This window comes from Tursiops truncatus, chromosome 14 (genome assembly GCF_011762595.2).
Source record: "Tursiops truncatus isolate mTurTru1 chromosome 14, mTurTru1.mat.Y, whole genome shotgun sequence".
Taxonomy (NCBI): domain Eukaryota; kingdom Metazoa; phylum Chordata; class Mammalia; order Artiodactyla; family Delphinidae; genus Tursiops; species Tursiops truncatus.
The window spans coordinates 13,898,127-13,921,401 of NC_047047.1; the positions used below are offsets into that span (position 1 = coordinate 13,898,127).

The window sequence follows — 23,275 nt, forward strand, 5'->3', positions numbered from 1 at the left end:
AGAAGGGGCCTTAGAAATCACTTCTGGGGTCAACTCACCTTACAGAAGTGGAGACCAAAGCCCCAGTGGGGGTGACTGTGTACGTGGCATGTGGGGACAGAGACAGGACAGTGTCCCTCAATGGGGACTCTGGGGATGCAGGAGACCCTGCACACGAGGGGCTGGATCCAGCCAGAGCAGGAGCTGGAGACTGCCTCACATACTCTGGGGCTCCGGAACAGACCACAGAGAGAGCAGGTGCCACCAGGTCCTGTCCGAGGCCTGGTTTCAACCACCCAGACAGAACCCTCTCGGCTCCCACTGACCCCCCAACCCAAAACCAATGTGCTACCTCAGCTGGCCCCCAGCACCAAAAGTACAGAAGTCTGCACCCAAGATGTTCTTCCCAACAGGGGTCCGGCTACCCTCGAACCTGCCATCACCACGAAAAGCCTCCCCTACCCAGAAAGCAGCAGGAAGAGAGAAGATGCGGTCGAGCTATGCCAGCCTCACTGCCTCCTCTGGCACTGGACCACCCACAGGGTGAGAAGCAGCCTCTGGCCTTGCAGAGCCAGCCTTCCCTGCCCAGCTGGCACACACGGCTACAGCCACAGCTCTGGGGTCACCAATCGGTGCCCAGGTGTCTGGTAGGGCCCTTAGCTCAGCGCACCATAATGAACTTATCTCTCCCCCCACCCCACCCCGCCAACCTGGGGCCTGTGAGAAACCTGGGGGCAGGAACTTACTGGCCATTTACCGCCAGGGCTTAAGCTATGCCATCAGTGTTAGTAGCTGCTGCCGCTGTCATTATTATTATTATCATTATTCACTGGAAGGCAGGGCCCTAGACTGTGGGAAACTGCTCGTCTCCTATCCCGCAGGCCCGGCAATGCCCACCCTGCCCAGGTGTGGAACAGTTCTGCTTCTCTTCCCTTCTCTCCTCCTCAGAAGCTCCCAGGAGTCGCTGCTTTAAAAACAGGAGCTGCGGAAACATGGCCCAGAGCCAGGTGCTTAATGTGCATTATCTCCGGCTGCAGCCGGAGCTCGAGCTGAGATCTGCAGAGCCCTTCCACTCCTCCCACCTGTCTCTCCGCTTGGCAGCCTCCGACGAGCCTCTCTGCACGACCAGGGCTTCCAAACGGACCCTGGACCCTCAAAGTCACCTCCTGTGAGGTCCAGATATAGAGGACTCACCCGTCAAGGTCCCCACCCCCAGCAAGGAAGGGCTGAGACAGGCAAAAGGATGTGCCTGGGGCCTAGAGGGTAAGGAAAGATCACTTTAAATCCCACTCTTAACACAGGTCTGGAGGGACAAGGCAGCTCATCAGGGAACACTGAGTACAGTCTGTCAAGGCGGTGTTCTGGAAAAGGGTCGCCCAGCCTCTGGGGCACATGAACGGCGAGAGAGCCGCGTTCCGTGGGACAGCTCAGAGCGCCATCAGTGGCACTGGTGATGACCATTTATGAAAGACTTCCTTTCAGCTGGTCACTGACATCAGCATCGTTTTCTAGTTTCTTCCTTTCTTTATCCTCCATTAGAATGTAAGCCTGACTCACTCCCATCCCCAAACCCTCAGGCCGCCCTGAATGGCTGCAGGGGAGGGGAACAGGGGCTTGATTTGAGCCTCACATCCACCTGCCCTGTCCACAGGGACTAGGGAGGGTCAAGCCCGCCCCATCGCAAATACCCGTCACAGTGCCCACGTGCTGAGGATGGGATTCCCCAACACGGAGCTCACTGCCGCTGCTCGATAGACACTGAACGAATGAATGTATGAACAAATGAAGGAACGCGTCTCCAGGGACACCAGCTCCCTTGGTTCTGGTTAACAAAAGGATGGCCTATCCCAGGCACTCAGGGCCACTGGGCGGGTCACTGAAGTCCACCCCTGAGGGCATCCCTGAAACTCACCTACCTGCATGGTGACAGATGCAGGAAGGCACACACACCAGGAGTGGGGTGGTGCTGTGATCCGCCAATCTACCAGGGCAGTTACAGGGCCCAAGAGGCCTCAGATGCCCCAGCAGCCCCAAGACCCTGTCCCATCCCTCCCTCTAAGTCCTCTGGGCAACGGTGGCTGTGCAGGCATGGTCCTCGGGAGATGGCAGCCTCAGGACAGCCCGCTCGGCAGGAAGGGCTGCAGGATGCAAGGGGCCCCTTGCCCTTCAGAGGTGAGGCAGGACCTCTGCTCGTAGAGTCAGACTAGAAAGGGCCTTGGACATCTCTGATGTTTCCACCATCCCCGTTTATTGAGGAGAAAACTGAGGCAGGAAGAGGTAAAGAAATGGGTCCAAAATGATACAGCTAGTAGGTGGTGAGCCAGGCCTTGAACTCAGGGCTGTTTGATGCTCTTACCCACAATCTAACACCTCAGTCTCCCAATCTGGACAATGGGGAGGCTGGACCAGATAGTCTCTAAGGTGTCTTAGATTTGATGTGATTTCAGGGGAAGCCAAAAGCTCGTCTCTGCTGGGCATCGTCACCCCACCACCCCCCTTCTTCCCCCTCACCTCCCAAGCGTCTAGTTTCCTCCCCAGCCCAGGGCACTTGCTCCAATCAAAGAACAGGGAAGGAGGGGGACCCAGCACTCTGGCCTTTGGTGGCTGACGGGAGGACTTGGGGAGGGGGGAAGAGGGGCAGAGATGGGGGAAATGGTGCCTGTCCATCCTGCCCATCCACACCTCCGACCGACCACCACCGAACGCCAGGGGAAGTTCACCGAGAGTTTACAACCCTCCTTTGTCACCGAGCGCTGCATGGGGCCATCAATCACGCCCTTAATTTACCCGCGTCACCTTCCAGAGGAAAAGCCGCCCTGCGAGCAGCCAGTGGCGCTTCCTCTCTCACCCCTTGAGGAAGATTTCATCTAATTGGTCCACATTAAATCACTCCCAGGATCGCAACGTGCCATCACCGCAGCAGCGGCAGTGGCTGGCGGTGGGGACGTGCCGGGGCCCTCCCTGCTGTGGGCAGGAGAGTCCACAGAGGGCCTCCCTGGCTGGAAGCCTCTTGAAGGGGCCCCTGGGAAACCTGGAGAACCCAGAGAGGGGCCTCCTTGAAAGGGGGGCTGGGGGAGGAATGTCAGGGATGCGGGGAGGGGCCGGCCAGGAAGGAAGGAGGAGGTGGTAGGAAGGAATGAATGGAGGATGCCAGAGCCACTTGGCTACCCCCCCCCACTCCCCATCCCTGGATGCCCAGGGGAGTCAGGCATCTCTAACCACCTCTACCCTCTTCATGGATGCAGACTGGGTCCCACCCTCTGTCTCTCTCCCTCTAGCCTCGTGGGCACAGAGATCCAGAGGGTTGCCATGAGCCTTGCTCCACACAGCCTGGCAATGACCCCCAACTGGAAATGCTGGAAGTCTAGGCCATCTGCGAAGCGAAGCTGTGCCCGACATTTTTCCTCCCGCCCGTATTTCTCCAAACACATCAGGCTTTGTACAGGCTGTTCCCTCTGCCTCAGATACTGTTCCTGCTTCATCTGCCCGGTGACCTCCTTGTTGTCCAGCTCAAACACCACTTACACAAAGATGACCTTTCCAACTCCCTTGGGCAGGAGAGGTCACCTGTCCCTCTCTGCCTGGCCTTCCCCTGCCCCAGCACAGGCCTCCAGTGCCTCCTTTCCTACACTCTTCTGCCCTTATCCACAGGCAGGAGGGTCTCTGAGCATCCTGTGACCTGCAGGGGTGCTGCGACCATACGTGTATCATTTTTATACCCCTGCCCGGCAAGCGCGGCACATGGCTGGGGCTCAGCAAATCTCTTCAGAACGAATGAATGAATATCACGTGCCTTAATACGCGGCCTCAGGTAACCCACAGGCCAAGTCACATTACCAAAACACACCAGAGGGCTCTCCTGGGCTGTTACCAGTTCAGGAGATCTCACCCTGATATGACATCCATCAGGGGTCGCATGGGGGATGCATCCTAAGAGCACGTAAGGCCAGAAAGAGCTTCAGAGATAAGCTGTCCTCCTCATTTAAGTGATGAACACACGCAGGCCCAGGGTGACTGTCCCAGGTACCCAGCAGCCCCGTTCCCAGGAGCAGAGTCACACACAGTCCCAGGGGTCTGAGGAGCCCTGAAGCTGGCACGAACCCCAGCAAAGCTCCTAAGGGCCGAGCTCACCGGTCCCTCTGGAAGCCCAAGCTCCCGTCCCCACCTCTCTGTCTTCCCAGGAGGCTGCCGCCTGCGTGGCTGGCACGTACCTTGCGCTTCTTGGCGCGGCCCTCGGCCTGCAGGGTGCGGGTGCAGCGCTGCACACACTCGGAGAAGCTGAGGTTGCTGTGGTCGGCGCTGTAGTCCAGGTCGGCCAGCCGCGCCAGGGACAGGATGTAGTTACAGGCGATCCTCAGGATGGCCAGCTTGGACAGCTTCTGCCCATATGAGTAGCATGGCACCTGGAGGGTGAGAAGGCGTCAGGAGGGGCTGCCAGGCTCTCTGCTGAGAATGGCCTGGGGGCACCTCAGCCAGGCAGGGGTAGGGTCCCTCTCACGGACATCTGCACCGCCGGGCAGGGGACTGCAGGGCGGCAGAGGTGGCCCATCGAGTCCCTCAACCCGGATTTTATTCTCTGTTCTGAGCACCCGCCGTTTCCACACTCACCACCTTGGGAGGCATCCACGTTCCCACGTCACAGGGGAAGAAACCGAGACTTAGCTCTTGCCCGAACGTCAGTGCGCACGAAACACAGTGAGTTCCCCCAGGACAGAGCTCCACCCCCCTCCCTCCCTGAGAAGGAATCTCTCAGAGAGAACCGATGTTTTTTAGCTCTGAGGGTCTATTTACTCATTCAGTGGCACTTGTCTTGCTGGGCACTTGGGGTCCGACCACAGATAATAACTCGGGTCTGCCATCAGAGAACTTACACTCAAGAGGGATGTTATAACGTCAGAGCAGAGTTAGGTGCCCGGGACTCTGGGAACAGACCAGAAGCAAAGTGTCAGTGCTCAGCTGGGGGGCCCACACACGATTGGCTTTCTTTTGCTTTTCTCTTTTTCTTTCCGCCCTCTGGACCTGGGGCGCTGCTGGGCATTGCAACAGGACAGCCCCAACCAGACTTGACAGCCTTGACGTTCATCACCAACTAGACACTCACTAATGGCACAGGGATTTGTATGCGTGAAGCGATGGGGTCTCTAACATTGTCCACCAATGCTCCTGCTACTTGAGCAAAAAGCTACAAAGACTGCAGCAGAGTTCTGTGTCGTAACACGGAGACATCACCACAAAGTCCACCCGACAGGTGCTAACCAATACAGCTGCTCTGACGCGTCGTTCACCTAAATGGCCCAAACGTGCGCTGCAGCCAAGGCTGCGGCATCCTCCTCTCTACGGCTCTCCAGGATCTACACGCAGCGTCCATCCCCACCACGGATACCTGGTACTAACCCTCAGCCCACAGAGAGTGGGGCGCCTTGCAGGGACCACTCAACAAGCACGCCGGGCACTGTTCTGAACCAGCGGTTCTCAACCAGGGACAATGTTGTCCCTAAGGGGCAGCTGGCAATGTCTGCAGACACTCTTGATCGTCACTACCGGGGAGCAGGCGGGGAGGGGCTACTGGCCTGCAGAGGCCAGGGAAGCTGCTAAACATCGTACAGTGCTCAGGATCCTACGGTGCCTCCACAGCAAAGAATGACTCAGCCCAAAACGTCAGCAGCGCTGTGGTCGAGAAAGCATGATCAAGAGAGCCGCTTCAGATGAGGACCCTAAACGCGTCAACATCTTGATCTCACGTTAAAGCTCACTTCGTCCAGCAGCTTTCCCTGACCTCCCACCCAACCCTATCCCGGGGACTAGGGCTGCCTCCCCTTGATGGTGCTCTGATAGCCCGCCATCTGTCCTTAACTCCTGATTACTGGGACTCATTTCATGGTCAGTCTCTGTGTGAGCTGTCAGGGGAAGGCCTCTGTATGCAGAGCCTAGCCCTGGTCCTGCCCATCACCGGCCTCCAAAGGGTTTGTTGACTGAGGGAATGAATGAACAAATGAACGCTCTCCCTCCATATCTATCAGGTGACTCCAGAAGGTTTAGAACTGGGTTCAAAAACCGTTCTCTCTCTCTCTCTCTCTCTCTCTCTCTCTCTCTCTCTCTTTCTTTTTGGCCACACCGCTCAGCTTGTAGGATCTTAGTTCCCGGACCTGAGATTGAACCCGTGCCCCCTACAGTGGAAGCATGGAGTCCTAACCACTGGACCACCAGGGAATTCCCAAAATTCTCTGAGGATAAAGATTTAGTTATTTGGTGCAGAGGTGAAGCTCATACACCTTTTGGTCACCTGGGCTAACTCCTGGCTCTAGCTACAAACCCTGGGCAAGAGACGTAACCATTCTGAGCCTTGGTGTCCTTGTCATATAGCTAACAGGACTGACCACAGAGCGTGGTAAGGACTAAAGGAGATGGCATATGCGCTGCACATAGTAAGGCCTGATACAAGTCAGTGACATTATTACGGTGGGTGTTGCAGAGGGTCTCTAAAGAGGGTCTCCAGAGAGGGTGAGAAGCAGGAGATCTGGAGCCAGGACATACTGCCTGCTCATCCCCCACCCCCTGGGGGTCCTGAGACCACAGGCCTGAGGTGAAGTTTGCTGTCACCTTTCAAAAATCCTCTAGCACACATATATATGGAATTTAAGGGGAAAAAAATGTCATGAAGAACCTAGGGGTAAGACAGGAATAAAGACACAGACCTACTAGAGAATGGACTTGAGGATATGGAGAGGGGGAAGGGTAAGCTGTGACAAAGCGAGAGAGAGGCATGGACATATATACACTACCAAACGTAACATAGATAGCTAGTGGGAAGCAGCCGCCTAGCACAGGGAGATCAGCTCGGTGCTTTGTGACCACGTGGAGGGGTGGGATAGGGAGGGTGGGAGGGAGGGAGACGCAAGAGGGAAGAGATATGGGAACATATGTATATGTATAACTGATTCACTTTGTTATAAAGCAGAAACTAACACACCATTGTAAAGCAATTATACTCCAATAAAGATGTTAAAAAAAAAAAAAATCCTCTAGCAGCCAAGGAGTTGCCCTTCACCAGGCCAGGAAATGCAGGGAGGGGCAGGGAGGTGACACAGGGACCACCAACTCCTGTGCATTCCCCTTCCCCGTCCCAGTCCTGGCCACAGCTCCAAACCCATCTGAGAAAAGCCTGCAGAACAATGCACGTTGCCTGTTCTCATCCAGAGTCCAGAGAATCCTGCTTTATCAGCCTGAACAAATGAACAAGGTCTGTGGCACAGAAAGGTTCCCTGGGGCAGGGGCATGGGTCTCAGGGACCAGCCTAGCACCTCTGCCTCCCCTGCACCCAGGGAGGGAGTGCCTGCCTGGTGGAGGCTCTGGACACCGGGCACAGCTCTGTGACACAGGCCCTAGTGTGTTGTTACCCAGAGGCCATGCTGGGAGTTACCCAGCTCTTTGAGCCCTGGGCCCTGAGCAGCTGGGCTTCCCTGCCAGCAGGGAGCAGGGATCTTGGAAGGGATCTGCACATGGGGATCCAGGGTCATTGCGGGACGACCGAGCAACAGGTGAGGCCAAGGCTGACCTAGGGGCTCCTGTGCCAAGTTCTGATCCAGTTTTGCCCCAGATTTGTCACTCTGTCCCACTGCTTGTGTCAAAGTCCAGGTCTAACAAGAAAACCATCTATTGAGGGGGCTGCCCTTGTGGCGCAGTGGTTAAGAATCTGCCTGCCAATGCAGGGGACACAGGTTCAAGCCCTGGTCCGGGAAGATCCCACTTGCCACGGAGCAACTAAGCCCATGCGCCACAGCTACTGAAGCCTGCACGCCTGGAGTCCATGCTCCGCAGTGGGAGAAGCCGCCGCAATGAGAGGCCCGTGCACCGCAGCGAAGAGTGGCCCCTGCTCGCCGCAACTAGAGAAAGCCCTACGTCACTCTGCAACAAAGACCCAATGCAGCCAAAAATAAATTAAGAAGCAACTGTGGAGTTTAAAAAAAAACCAACCCATCTACTGAGCTCTGGTTGTTTACCTGGCACCGTGGTCACTATTCACAGGTAGTTTCAGCCCATTGAAACTTACCCCCAAATAAAGATTGTTACCCCATCTGCACATGAGGAAACAGAGAGGTGACATATTGGGCCCCAGGTCACTCAGCTAAGACCCGGTTGGAGCCAGAAGCTCGTGTGTTTATCGCCCAAGGAAGGCGGGCTCCCCAAACTCCCACCAGGGGCTTGGCCGCTGGGCTCTCCAAACTCCCACCACCAGCGGTGGTGATGCTGGTGCCCACGGCCCAGGATGCAGGAGCTGGGCCCCCAAAAGCCCAGCTCAGAGGCACCCTGGCCTATGAGGATCTGATTCTAGGAGGTTAAGGTAAGGCAGAAAGAGCTGGTCTAAATCCCAAACATCGGGGTGACTTTGGACAGGTAGCTTCACCTCTCTGAGCCTCAGTTTTCTTATCTGGAGAGCGGGAATAATGCCTGGGTACCCTGGATGACTGTTGGAACTAGGTCATCCCCTTGCTGTTTCTTGTGATCTACTAAGGCCAGGCAGAGGGCTGGTTATTGTGAATATAATTCATCTTTCGACAGCGCCATGAGGTAGAAATGACGACTTCCACTTTACAGAGAAGCATTTGATGCCCAGGGAGCGTAAGAACTTCCTGTATCTCTCAGCTGATGAAAGATGAGCTGGGTCTTGAACACACACCTTACTTAGCGGGGCTCTTTCCAATCAGCCAGAAGCGATGGCTTGGGGGTTTGGATAAGCATCTATAGCCTATGGTGGGGAGGTGGGCAGCCCCCCCTTCTGAGCAGGGGATGGAGAGTCCTGGACTCCACGGGACCCCAGCCTTAGTGCATTACCTCTCTGAGCGTCCACAGCGTGGCCCAGAGCCCAGCCATCCCACCACCTGCCGGAGACCACACAGCAGTCATCTGCTCAGCCTGGGCAGGGGACAGAAGCCAAAGGAGGCAGCAGGGCCGCTCGGCTCCAGCTACCGACAGGCAGCAAATCTTCCTGTAAAGGAAAAGGACCTGCCTCATGCTCACCCCACAAGAATCGTTATGCTTCAGAGGAGCAGGTGCAGTATGGGGATTTTTCACCAGGTCCCAAGTGCCCCTAAAAGATTCCATCCCACCTACCCCAAGCTGGACCCTCTCCTGGCTCCAGCAAGTGGGAAAAGGCAGGAAGGGCACTGGCCTGGGATTCTGAGGACCTAGCTCTACTCCGGGCCATCCAGGTGATCTTAGGTCCGCAACCATAGGGGACCTCAGTTTCCTCACCAATAAAATGGGCATCAGAATACCTGCTACCTCAGAATGGAATCGCCATGGGCAGATGTAGGGAGGCGCTACAGAGAAGCAAAGCCAGGAACCAACCAGCCAATGCAGGGGAGGCCTGGAAGCCCTCCACCCTCTTGCCTCTGTGCCAACTCCTACCCCACCCTTCAGACCCAGCCCAAGACGCCCACCAAGACTCCTGGACCCACACAGCTCCAACATCACTGCATCCCCGGCACACAGCCGAGCACTTGATCCCATCTGAAATTTTTCTCTAATCGGCTCATGTCAGTGAGTGCTGGCTCCCTGGGATGAAGCCGCTCTACACAGGCTGTTTAAGGTCCTTGTCAAGTTCTATTTAAACAAAATCCCAACCTGCTACACAGCAACGAGGCTGGACCCTGAGAACCTGGGTCTGAGTGGTTAAGAGCCACGGCCCAGGGCCAGACAGGACAAATCCTGGTCACTCACTCCACCTCCGTAAGCATCCCCATCTGTGAAATGGGAAGGCGGCACGACAGGGCCAGGTAAGGCACCTCGCCCCGTGCAATGAGGCTCAACAAGCTACTGTCGTGGTGACTGTGGATGCGAGGGGGCAGGAGAGAGGTTTTTATCACCCTCTCCCATCTGGATGCAAGCAGGTCCGTCCTCCATTCCCTGAGGAAGGAGGTTCAGGTTGCAGTGGGGCCATGGGCCCCTGGCATCCTGTGGCGTCTGAGACTGAGGGAGGTGCTGGGCTGGGGGTACCATCCTCATGCCCCCTCCTGGGCCATCCTGAGTTCACTTGCTGAGGACCCCCTGGGACACTCCAGGGGCAGCAGAGGAGGGGCCCCTGGTTTGGTACTTCAGCAAGTCCTGAGGGCTGCTCCTTGCTGCCCCAGGCCTCTGCCTGGCTCGGCTGCCATTCCTCCATCAATGCTGAGAGGAAACCTGCATAGATCTGCACACACACCAGATGCCCCGAGGGTGAGCACAGCCTGTGAACCAGAAGGTTCTGCGGGGGAGGCCGAGGCCCACAGCTCTGGCCCCTCCCCTCACCCGCCCAGCAAGGCCAGGCTTTCCCTTGGACCCTCTCCCACCCGGCCTGGAGCAGCCCTGCACATGGGCCAGGCCCAGCTATGCACACATGGCCTTCACGTGAGGCGGCAGGGAGGGCCCCGAGCAGCTGGGCTGGTGGCATGTGCTGCGGCCTGACCATCTGCCCCGCATACACACCCCCTGGCCCCGCTGCCGGGGGCCTCCCTCTCCCCCACCTGCACTTCTCATGGCCAAGCGGCCCCCCACCCCATTCCCTTCCTGGTTGAGAGCATGACGGGTTGGACAACACAGAAGACTGTCTGGCTTCCCCCTGCTGGGGGTGGACAGCTCCCGGGTGGTCACCAGGCTGAAGAGCGGGGCCGTCAGGAGCCTGGGCCCTGGAGCAACTCGCTGACTCCGATTCGAATCCAGGCTCTGCAATGACAGTGGCACACAGCCACGCAGGCTGTGACTGCACCACGCCCGGGAGGGCGCCGGCACCCCGGAGCCTAGTGAATGGCAGGCCGGGGAGGCATGCAGTGCAAACCCAGGAGGCCTCATGCGGTGGCCAAAGGCTGCGAGACCTCCACCAACTTACAGAAGTTCCCTGAACCTCGGCCTCACCATCCGTGAAACAGGGGTGGGAATGAGGGCGGGGGGGATGGGGGGGTGGAAACAATACCTACTTCATTAAATGAACTAATACGCGTAACACGCTTAGCACAGGACCCAGTACAAAGGAAGCATCTGATAAATGGCAGTTTCTATGATTCTTATTAAAATGATTACAGAATTCTTATTTCTACATCTGTCAAGGCCTTTGCCCAGCCCTGAGGACGTTGCAGACGTTCGAGAAATGTTCATTCCTCCTACGGCCCCCATTCCTTTCTTCATGCGCTCTCTGCAGAGAAGCGCTGTGTGAGGTAAGCATTAACACCGTTTCCCAACTTTAGCAACTGAGGCTCAGAGAGGGAAAGTGACTTGTCCACGGTCACACAGAACGCATACGGCAGAGGTATAACTCAAACTCCGGCCTCCGGACTCCCCGCCCAGTGCTCTTTTCACCGTACCAGGAAGCTGCTCAGAGAAATGAAGCCCCAGACCAGAGCCACAGCCCCAGACCTGACCTCGGTGATGCAACAGCCATGGCCTCATTTCAGGAAGAACCATCCTTCTTCCTCACCCTCCTTTCTCAGGGTCCATTTCAGACAGTCAAGCCTACGCCTAGATCCAGAGTCACAGCCTGCCTGGATAAGGGCACACACACACACACACGCACACGAGTGTGAGTGTGTATTCACGTGCGCACTTTCTACAGGTGGGATACTGAGGTCCAGAGGAGGAAGGAGTGCCTCTGAGACACAGGACTTTCCCCATCGGATGGAGGCTGTGATGTGGACATGGTGAGTGTGCCCTAGCGATACTTCTTTCCCTCGCAGACAATAGACCGGTGCCCACCAGCAGCCTTTTTGGGGAAGGGACAGATGGACTGGGCAAGGGGGGGAACAAACCAGAGGAGGCACTTCTGATCACGCATTTGTGTGTGCTCTTGGGCACTAGTACTGATCGTGTGTATAGGTACAGCTGTTTGTACCTGTGTGTGTGTGTGTGTGTGTGTGCACACTTTCTCCCTGAATTTGTCCCTCTTATATAGAACTTCCGCACAAGAAGGGTGGAAGGGAAAGGAAACCACGATTAACCATCTCATCTCAGAGAGTCAGCCATGTGTACACCCACCTTCCGACTTAACAATACTGCGAGCGCAGGGCCCACAGCGCTGATACAGCTGACATTGTGAGAAGCATTTGGCCAGGCGGGCATTCCAGAAACTTCTGTCACCTTCCCTAACCCACTAGGTGATCTTGGAAGCGTTTCCTTCATTCTTTCTCCAGGCCCCAGTTTTCCATTCCATTAAATGGAAAGCTAATTCAATCGACAGGGATGTTAAGATCAAATAAGATGGAATTTATTACTGAAAGAAGTTAAAGCCACTGGACAAATGAGATGTAGTTGAACACACAGAGACCGTGAATACTTTCTCGGAACTGAAAGAGGCAGCTGGAGGAGTAAAAAGGACGCTGAACTGTCAGTTAAAGGACCTAGGTGCCAGCCCTGACCGTCCTCTCACCAGCTGTGATGCTCTGGGCACGTGGCCTCCCCAATCTGAGAGGGGTTGCCCTAGCTGCAAGGTGAGCAGGTGGACAGTCATCTCTCTGCCATCTCATCCTTCCATCCTGGGCGGTAGGTAGCAGGATGCCCTCCAGGCTGCCACCCTCTGACACAGAGCCACTGCCTGAGGGTGAAACTGAATTCTCCACTGGGCCCACTGCCCAAGGTCCCAACTGTCTATGACAGTTATCTGACTCCTCCACTCCACTCCACCTCACTGACCAATCATCTTACTCAAGCCCAAATGTGACACTTTGGCTCAAAAGTCATAGAAACTCTTTTCCCCAGGAGTTTAATTCCCTTCCCATGGATGGACACAGGCACCTTCCCTGCCCCACCCACAGGAGGAAGAGGAGAGTGTGTGATCCAAAAAGAAGATCATGTTTTCTGAAATCCTTTGTTGTTGGCTAAAGCCCAGAGAGGGTAAGTAACTTTCCTGAAGTCACACAGGAAGTCAGCTGCAGAGCAAGCAAAAATCCTGACCATTCAAACCAGTCACATCCACCCCCCCTCCAACCCTTCCCCATGCCCTGTGTGGGCTGGGGGCAGGGGGCACTTACCACACTCTTCTTAGATCTCCGCTCTGTGAAAATGCCCAGCCTAGAATCCCGGGGCAGTCTCAATCTTGTCTAAGTGGAATTGTAAAACTGCCACTCCCCACTATGGGTAACTCTTGGACAAATATTCTTTCCCATCGGCCCCAGAAGACAGTGTCTGGTGAAGACAGCCCCCACCTGCCCCAAACTAAGAAGCCCCTAACCCACCCAGAACTAGTTTCTGAAGATTCCCCGAACCAATCAGTCCCCTCAGCAGACCTGCCTGCTTCAGCATGCGGCGGGCGGCGAACGGCAGCAGTGGAGGGGATCTCCTGGAAAGGCCCTCTCCAGCCAATTCCTGAGGCCGCCCCTGCAGAGGGGGCTCAGGCTTGTACCCCGGGTCCTTAAGGGACACCAGGAGCGAGGGGTGCAGAGCGCAGAAGCAACCTGAGTTCAGGGGCATCCCTGCTGGGAGGTGGGGGCTGAGGAGGTGCTGACAGGTTCCCGCGGGCTGCGGGACCCTTATGTTCTGGCAAAGCCAGGACCACCCCTCCGCAGCGTTCCGGGCCTCCAAGACCACGCCAAATTGCCAGAAGAGTAAGGGTCTTCCCCCTTTCCCCGCCGGAGACAGATTCCCACATTGCCCCTCTCCACTCCCCACCGCGCCCAAGGGACCCCGGGAGACGAATATTCGCTGCCATAAAAGTGAACTATGAGGGGTGAAGTCAGACGCGCAGACAGGGTCACCCCAGGGGGGACGGGGGTGGCTGTAACCAGGGCGTGCCCGAGCCAGAGATCTCGAACCTTCACCCCGACTTTGCAGACTAAGAGCCGTACCAACGCTGTGGCAAAGGTCACTGCCCCAGGAGGACCCAAACCTGTCTGGGCCCTGGGGCCGACCGGGCGGGGACAACTTGCCGGTTACCCACGCCCTCATCCTCCCTAAAGTCCCCCAGCCACTTACCCACCCACTCCCGCAGTCATACCCGGGCGCAGTGAGGGTGTGTGGCTGGTAGCCGGTACCTGCTTCCTGAGCGCCTCGAAGGCTGCGCTGATGGTGTGCACCCTCGTCCGCTCCCTGGCGTTCGCCAGGAGCCTCCGGGTCTGCTGCAGGGCTTTGATCTCGGAGGAGGCGGCGGTAGCTTCGCCTGGCCGTTTCCTAGGCGACGCGGAGGAATCCGGGTGGTTATTGTAAATTACGTGTGAAATTGACGAGTAAGAACTTTCCCCAGGGCGCGTGGGGGGAGCCGGGCGCACTGAGGGCTCCGGGGGAGCAGGGGCCGCCGACGGCGTGGGGCGTGCTGGCGGTGCGCACAGCAAGATGCGGGGACGTAGGCCGGCCTCCCGGAAAGGCTGTGCCTCGGGACCCCCAGGTACCTGGCCCTGGGGCGCTGGAGGCGGCGGCGGTGGCGGCGGCGTGGGGAGTCCCGGCCCCACTGCGCCCAGGGCGAAGCCGCGTTTCCGCGCGTCCAAGACCTCCGGAGCCCGGGCGCCCCCGCGCTCCCCGGCCGTGTCCGCGCCCCCACCTGAGGGAACGGCCGGCGCCACCCGGGCTGGCACCGGGGCCGGGACCGGCTGCAGCCGCTGGGTCCTGTCCCGCAGCCCGTCGGTGGCGGCGGCGCCGTGCTCGGGCGCTTCCAAGTCCAATCGGAAAGTTTTATAGCCGTTCGCGCGCCGCGCCGGCTCCTTGCCTTTCCTCTTGAGCTTCTTGAGGCCGTTCAGCTCCTTCACACACACGGTCTTCCACGGCCCGTCCTCGAGAACCGGGATGTGCTTCATGGCGCGGGCAGCGCGCAAGGCAGGGGCGTGGGGCTGCCCGGGAAGCGCGCCCGCCGCGCTCGCTCTACACGCTGCGCGCCGGCTCTGCCCGGGCGGCCGCGGCGCTCAGCGCCTCGGAGTCTCCAGCTCTCCCCCTGCTCGCTCCCTCCCTCCCTCCCTCCCTTTCTCCCCCTCGTCCGGGGCAGCTGCGCCGCCGGCTCCGCGAAGCCGCCGGGCTGTCCGTTCCCGGAGCGCTCAGAGTGTCATCTGAAGTCGCTGCCGCCGTGCCAGCATTTCTGGAGAACGCCCGCTGCGCTCCATCTGTGTTTGTTTAGCCTCAGTTTACACAGAAGCCCAATTCGCGAGATCAGTCAGTGCCGCCGCCCGGAGAGGAGGCAGCTCCCGCCGCAGCCTCCCCAGCCCCGGCCGCCCGAGCCGCGAGCGCCTTTAAAGAAACAGGAAGCATTTTTCAAAACAGCTGGGCTGCTGGCCGCCTCCTTTGTCCGCGTCCTCTCCACCTCCCCCCACCCCCATCCCTTCTGCCCAGAACCTGGTCCTCTGACTCTCCCTCCCCGCCCCCTCCTCAAGTCCGGGGCGCTTCTCTGTCCCCAGAGGACAGTCCGCTCCCGAGCACGTGCCCTCTAGGCCCTTCGGCCCTTCCCCAGATCAGAGCCGGGCCTTGTCTCCCTGGCCTTGCTGACCTCTCGGTGACGCAGCGTCGCCTTCCGCACCCAGCACCTCCACGTCCAGCCCTCCACCCCAGCTTGCCAATCGAGAAAGAAACAGAATGGCGACTTCTCCTGGGGGGCGGGGGTGGGGGTAGGTCGACGAGGGAAGGGAAAGGCTCTGGGGTTGCCCGAGACCCTCACTCCCCCTGCACCGCATCCCCATCCGCTCGGGTCACTTGCTGGAGCAGAGAGACCAGGAGCAGAAGGGCTAAGCGCCAGGCAAACTGAGGCTCTGAAAAGGAACGGGCTTTCCCACGGTCACGCAGCGAGTTAAAGAGGCCGAGCAGCGTGGAAGCTTTGGTTTTAGACGCAGCATCTGGGAGAATCTCAAGTCACCTCACCGCAGGTTGCCCGCTGCGTTGCTGTGGGGAATTCAGGCCCAGGCACATAGGGGGTACCAGTCAAATGGAAGCTTTGGTTATTATTAATAACAGAGGCAGAATAGCTTCTAGAGGCAGATTTCCTGGGTTCCAATGCCAGCTCTACCACTTACAAACTGAGTGTCGTTGGGCAAGTCACTGAACCTCTCTGTGCCTCCCTTTCCCCATCTGTAGAATGGAAGTAACAATTGTACCTTCTTCCCGAGGTGTTGTGAAGATTAATTGAGCATATATGTGCAAAGCGTTCAGAGCTGCCTGGCACAAAGTGAGAGCTTTGCAGGTAGGTGCCCACTGTTATTGGCAGGGGACAGAGGTCGACTACCCAGACCTTCGGTCCCAGTGCCATCCCACTGGAGATTCTGGGGGAAAATAAAGAGCAAACTAGTGGGCCCTCACCCGAGCCCACCTCCCGGAGGCTGCCCTGAGGACCAGCACACGGTCCTTCACTCTTCGCGGGTCCTTTCTCTGTGGTAGTAAGTTCCTCCTTGGTGGTGGTTGCTTTAAGCAGTTTGAGAGAAGATAGACCCTTGACCCTGGCCTTGGGCTCTGACCTCTGCAGCCACTGGAATCTTTGTCTTTCTGGTTTCAGTCCTTCATTCCCATCCCCAGACCCACCAAACCCGGTGGGGTTTTTCTGGTGAAAATGCAGGTTCATCAGAGTGCCTTCTCTCCTCTAGGGGAGAATGCCCTGGGGGTGGGAGGAGGCAGATGACATGGTGACCTGTGCCATACAGTGTCCTGTGAGGTAGGATGGGGGTCCAGGAAGAAAGTTCAGGGACAAGAGCATAGATTGTACTTGGCTTTTCAACTCTCAAGCTCCATGACCCTGAGCAAGACGGTTCATCCCACTGGGGTTCTGAATCTGTCCTTGAGGATGATATTTCTGTCCAGCCAACCTCTCAAGATAGTTGGGGAAGTAAAAAGAGATCACAGATGTAAAAGGACTTTGACATAAGACTTCAAACATCCCTTCACACGTCAACATTCACACAGGGACACACGCAGAGGCATGCAGTTTTCTGATCAATGCAAAACCTCATTTTTTCCACCGGGATGGGTCCCGGCATCATGAAATGTGCGTTGCCTGAGGCATCCCCTTCCCTGGGCACTCAGCATCTTCCCATACCTTATCTCTCTCCTGAAGACCAAGGGTAAGCCCCAGAGAGGAGTCCCCATTCTCCTTCTGTTTCCCCCACCAGCCCGGGACCCTCTGAAGAGAACACTCTTCTCACTCTTTGATGACTGGCTCCAGTCTCCCCTCCTCCTGTAAGCCTCCCCTCCTGCTGTAAACCTGGCTGGTCAGCACAGCCCCCTGTCACTCTTGCTGGCCTCTGCATGTGGTCACTCACAAGAATTGCTGCAACTTGCCCTCCACTGAGGTCCTGCCTGAACCCCTGGGTTTGTGAGCTCCCGAAAAGCCACTGTTTCCTTCCTCCCTGTCTTCCAGGAAACTTTTGCTGAAGGCTTCATGCCCTTTACATTCTCCAGATCGCAAGCAGAAGCTGAGACCCCCGCCTACCCACTCCTCACGCACCCAGCCAGTCGGTGGCAGAGTTGGGGGGAAAGCCAAGACCCCCTCTCCAGAGCTGCTGAGGTCCTCTCTGAGCCTCAGTTTCCCCCTCTGTAAAATGGAGATCGTAATATTGTCTCATTGGGCTGGCATGAGGATTAAATGAGGCTGCAAGTACAGCACTGAGCCTGGTAGGTAAGTGGGATGATGGTGGCCTTACGCACCCTGGGTTAGCACAGCTGCCCAGGCGCCTTGCATCCCAGCTTTTCCCCCCAGGCTCGGGGTGCATTTGCAGGCTGGGGTGTCCATGGCTAGTTAGGGCGTGCAGAAGTCTCTTGGCAGGACTGAAAATTGTCCCTAAAGAGGCCAGGCTGTGCTCCAGGAAAGTCACGTGTCTTGGTTGAATAGCGAAGGCTCCACACTCATGCTGATCCTGAGCCTGTCACGAACTCTTCCAAAACAGAGGAGAAGGTCACTGAGATCCCAAGGGGTGGAAGGAAGAGAAGGGAGTGGATAGGAGTGGCCATCTGCACTGGGTGGAGGTAGACGGGACTCAGACCCAGCCAGTCTCCCAGGACATGCTCCCTCGCCATGCTGCCTCTCCCGCCGATCAAATCGCGGGGCCCAGGGGTTGGCATCAGGCTATTCTAGTGCTTTGCCACTCACCAGCAGCTGTGTGGCCTTGAGCAGCCCCTTCACCTCTCTGAGCCACAGTTTGCTATCTGGGCGTTATCCCCTTAGTCATAAGATGGAATGCCATGTACCGGAACAGGAGGGCCCAAGTGATGTGAAGGGTCCCTGTTATTGTGATTCTCAGCCCACCAGGTGGCAGACCTTCGAAGTCCAGGCTAACTGCCCAAGGTCCCCCAGCCTAAGGGCAAACCGGCCACCCAGGGCTCCCTTCCCTCAGTCTCCTGGAGAAGTGGAGGGAGACCAGCCTGCCAGCACCCCCTGGTGGTATGTACACTGTCTGGACTACACACAACATAGCCGTCTCCCCACAAGGATTTAGAGCCAGGAGTGGTAGCCCTGCAATGACAGCAATTTGGATTTTGTGAATTCATAGAATTTCCAGGATAGAAAGGCTCTCCAGGCTCTAGGTGGTCTCACCCCCTGTTTGGAATGGGACAACACAGACATCCAAAGAAAACCTATGCCCTACATTAAAAACATCCCCCACTGAATCAAGTGTTTGTGGTTACTCTGGGCTAGCATGATCGTGCCACTGGGAGGTTCCACATCCCCTGTATGGCCGGTCCAGGGAATAGGAATGAAACTAGAAAGGGAAGTGAAGGCAAGAGCTTAGAGCTTAGGCCACTGGGAACAAATGTTAGAAAGCCAGGCAGCAAAACTCACCACCACACAGGGAGTGACTACAGGCTCTAGTTCACTAAATCCTTATAACAACCCAGGGAAGTAAACCCATTCTACAGATAAGGAAACTGAGGCTCCTAGACCAAAAAGCAAAACAAAACAAAAACTTGCCAATGGAAAGGAAATAACAGAAGTGGGAGTTGAACCCAGGCCAACGAACCCAAAGACTTGAGCTTTGAACCATTGTGTTTTGCTGCCTCCTGAGACCTCAGTGAGTAGCATCTGGGGAGGTGAGTCACTGGGCCATCTACAGGGCTGGCCTCTCTGGAAGCCTGGCTGTCCCTGCATGCGCCACCAGCCTGGGTGAGCTTCTTGCTGTCCTCTTCTCAAGGGAAGCCACTGTCCTCCTTTGGACCAGCTCCATGACCCTCCAGCTCCTTCCAGGTCAGGGTCAGATGGCAAGGGCAGTGCCTCTGGACATTTGATGGTCTCAGGCATATGGATCCCAGGTCTTATCCAGGTACTGGTACCCTCCTAGCATTGCCGGGTGGAACCTGCCCAGCAATTCCTAAGTGCATATGCACCACCCATGGGTGAGGACAGGATAGCTCTGCAGGGCGACATCTCAAGATTGCCATCTTCTTGGCCAAATGGGACGGAACCTTGGATACTTGCTACATGGAACACTACATTCCTGAATCCGGAGTTCCTATTTCCGGCTGTCTAGATTGTTCCAAAGTGGGTGTGTCATCCATTCGAGAAAGGGAGGAAGAACAGAAATTAGACTGCCAGAAGGCATGTGATCGGTGCCTTCCAGAGTTGTGCTCATAGCCACCCTGGATAGGACCACCCAAGGGAGTGAGCAGAAAGCAGAATACAGTCAGCCTGTGGCCCCCAAGGTCCCTCCCTACCTTTCAGTCGCAGTGTCTGCACTGCCCCCATTAGCCAGCAGGATGCTGGATCCAGGAGACAGGAATGAGACATCCAGGCAGAAAGCTGTTCCAGACTCACTCTCCAGTCTTCCTTCCTACCTCTCTCTATCCAAGTGACCATCCCCGCTGTGGAAAATTCAGAGAGTCTTTGGGGCTGGGAAAGGGGCTGGGAAAGGGGCACGGCAGGAGGGAGCGAGGAAGGCCTTCAGCAGCCCCTCCCTGGGGCTCCCTCTCTGGGATGGGCTAGGGTGCACCTTCTCAGCCCTGAGCACATGCTCTGTGGTTAATGGAGCAGTTTCCCCTGCAACAGGCAGAGCCCGTGGGGTGCACTTAGTCCTGGCCTCTGTGGTCAGGGAGGAAATGGCAGGATTGGCTCAGGAGAGGAGGGGTTCAACAAGCACCCAAAGGAGTCTGGCACAACAAGCTGGTAGGTGCCAGGTTCCCACACAGTTGGCCAGATGTCCTTTGAAACCTAGGACACATCACGTCATTCCTCTGCTCAAAACCTCTCCGTGACTTCCTATTTTTCTCAGATGTGTTAGGAGCTGCCAGCAGTCCTCGCTCCCTGCAAGCTTGGAGACGGGGGTCAGTCCCCTCACCCTGGGAACCCGGACTGCCTTGGCTAACGGAGGCCTGCGGGAGTGGAGGTGACACCGTGCTTTTAAGGCCACTGGCTGTTTCAGCTTGCTGTCAGTGGGAGCCCTGAGCCACCGTGTGAGCAGTCCAGGTGACTCTGCTGGAGAGAGAGGCCTCGTGGGGAGCACCGTGGTGCCTGACCTGTGAGTGAGAAAGGCACCTGGACACCTGGCCCAGGGGAGCCTTCAGACACCTCCAGCCCCAACCTCTATCTGGCTACAGCCACATGGGAAAACCTAAGCGAGAACTGCCCAGCTGAGCCCGGTCAACCCCCAGAACCATGGGAATGAATCCTGAATTGTTGTGTTAAGCCGCTACATTTTGGGGTGGTTTGATATGCAAGCAATAGAGAACTCGAACATTCAGACAGGAGCCAAAGTTGGCATCTGGTCCTCCCTTTCCTCTCTGACTCATCCCCTCAGTCCTCCCCCACCACCCGCCCCATCCCTCTGCTCTCACCGCACTGGGCTTCTTGCTACTCCTTGAACTTACCCAGCAAGCTCCCTCCCGTCTCAGGGCCTTTGCACTGGCTGTTCCTGTGGCCTGGAATGCCAGGTAGCCCAGGTAGACTCGTGGCTTCCTCCCTCACCCCCTTCTGGTGTTTCTATGTCACCTTCTCAGGGAGGTTGTCCCTGGGCACCCCATAGAACCTCCTCTTCAATATCTCTACCTCTTCCCTGCTTTAATTTTTCAAGTACTTACCATTATCTGACATATTACGTTTGTAGATGTATAACTGGGTTTTTTGTTTATTTGTCTCCCCCACCAGAATGTCAGCTCCATGAGGGCAGGGATTTTTACCTGCCTTGTTCACTGCTATATCCCAGGATCTAGAACAATCCTGGTATACAGTAGGCACTCAATAAATATTTACTGAATGAACGAAGGCTCACTGCTCAGTTTGGACCAGGTCTTACTCAGCTAGTCAACCAGCTGCTTTAACAGAAGAAACCAGTGGATCCAGAGTTGATCATGTCCCAGGGACAGCTGCTCTGACCACCGGGAACTGGTGGTTGGTCCAATTCACTCTCTTTTCTCTGGTTTCGTGTCTCCTGGCCTGATAAACAAAGTGGGGGACAATGGGTGCAAATCACCAGTCATTCATTCACTCGACAAACCTTGGGCCGAGCCAGGCCTCATGATGGGACTGGGTCAGAGAGATGAGGTGTGTACCATCAGGAGCTCAGGCGATTCCCATCTCCAACTTGGTCCACCTGTGACAATTCAACACACATCTGTAGACACCTACTGAGGCTGTCTACACCTACAGCACAAAGACAGCTACTGAGGGATACAGCAGTGAACAGAGCAAAAACCCCTGCCTCACGGAGCTAACATCTGGTGAGAGGGCACGAGGTATCCGCCTCAAGGCATTCCAGGTCCAGCAGAGAAATTACACAAATCTGTTAAGAGCCGTAAACACAGCACGAAGCGATACACTCTGTAGGGAAAGCTGTGGGAATTCTGAGCACGGCAGAACTGCTCTGGGAGACTTCCCGAAGGAAGAGGCATTTGAACCAGGCTGGAAGGTCCATGAGATCTGGCCAGGCAGACCCCTTGCCTGACAAATGCCCATGGCTCACTCCCTTACCTCCCCCCAGCCTCCTGTTATGTCACCTCCTCATTAGGCCTCCCCTCACTACCCACTTACAACTGGAACGACCACCAGCCCTTTTCTCCTTGTCACACGCTTACGCATCACGTTTATGGTCTGCGTTGCCACCCAAAGGAGATAGAAAGTGGCAGGAAGGAGCGGCGCCTGCTTGACATTATCCATCATCACTCCATGTTGTTAATGTGAATTTTATCACCTTTGTAGTTGTGTTTATTCATTTATTGACTTATTTCCATTTATAGTTACATAAGAATTAAAAGCATAAAGCATAAGTGTATAACTATGTCTCAGGCTCTGTGACAGTGTGTCACCTTTCGAGACAGGAGCACACATTACCCAGATTCAAGAAATTCTGGGCAGGACATTATCAAAGTTGTCCTGCAGCTTTGACTTTCTGGTCTGGGAGTCGAAAGATACATTCTCTTCCCAGGATCAGCTATGTACCCTTCCCTTGGGCACCTGCTTCCCCTGTCCCCTGCCCCCTGCAAGCCTCACTTTCTTCTCTTTTCTCTTTTGGCCACGCCGCGTGGCATGTGGGATCCTAGTTCCCGACCAGGGATCGAAACTGCTCCCCCTGCATTGGAAGCGGAGAGTCTTAACCACTGGACCACCAGGGAAGTCCCAAGCCTCAGTTTCTTCATCTATAAAATGGGAAGAGTGAGAAGGTGATGGCACCTGCCTACCCCGAGATCTTCCCATCCCCAGCATCTTAGCATTTGTCATAAGCCTCTCCAAAACCCAGAGCACAATGGGGGAAAATGAAACATTCACTCGCTAGAGAGAAAACTCTCCTGCAGGTCTAACCCCTATTGCAGGCAAGAGAAGCTCTGTCACGAAGCCATCAATCCCACTGGAACACCGAAGCTGGATCAGCCAGGGGTCGGGCGGGGAGCGAGCCAGAGGCCCTTCAGTGCTTTCCTCATCAGGACCTAGTTGTCAACAGCCTAACAAGACCTGGCTTAAGCCAGTGATCTCCCGGGAGCTGTTACCAATCCTCACAGGCGTGCTCTGTGGCTAGATGTGAAACCAGTGTGTGATAAGTCCTTCTTCTTCTTTTTTTTTTTTTTTAGGAAAACAACATTAAATTCCCCAAGGAGCACATTCCTTCATTGTGAAGTATTCCCTACCCATCTCCCCCATTCCCTCAGAAAAGAAAGGAAACAAAAAAGGCTTGGCTACTTCTTCTGTACAGGCTCCTTAAAAAACTATTTTTACAGCTCTCTAGAAAAGTCCCCTCTGATGGCGGCAGCCGGAGCACATGAGGGGGCAGGACGGAGCTGACGCAATGCACATTTATTAGCAATGTGGAAAATTAAAAAGGTACTGGCTCTTCCACGGCCCAGCTCAAGGGCAGCCCCACAGACCTGGGAAGCCCCAGTGACAGCTGTTGATCTGGTGGTCTCCAGGCTGAGTCCTCAGACGCCTCATCAGTTGCAATCCTAGATTGGCACA

General features: G+C 56.2%; 1 protein-coding gene across 6 annotated transcripts in view; it reads right to left on the reverse strand.

Moving 5' to 3' along the window:
• The window catches only part of ATOH8 (atonal bHLH transcription factor 8), a 33,891-nt gene extending 18,659 nt beyond the window's left edge, over positions 1-15,232 (reverse strand). For 2 of the 6 annotated variants that reach the window (XR_012325625.1, XR_012325626.1), the window contains exons 1-2: positions 13,974-15,232; positions 4,191-4,382 (exon numbers count right to left, since the gene is read on the reverse strand). Coding sequence is in view for 2 of the 6 variants with exons in the window: in XM_033838370.2 (XP_033694261.1) it covers positions 4,191-4,382; positions 13,974-14,729 (948 nt within the window). In the remaining 4 variants the exon portion in view is untranslated. The remainder of the gene's footprint in view (positions 1-4,190; positions 4,383-13,973) is intronic. The other 4 variants (XR_012325627.1, XM_033838371.2, XR_004521740.2 and 1 more) reach the window with 3 other exon arrangements.
• Positions 15,233-23,275: the final 8,043 nt, after the last annotated feature.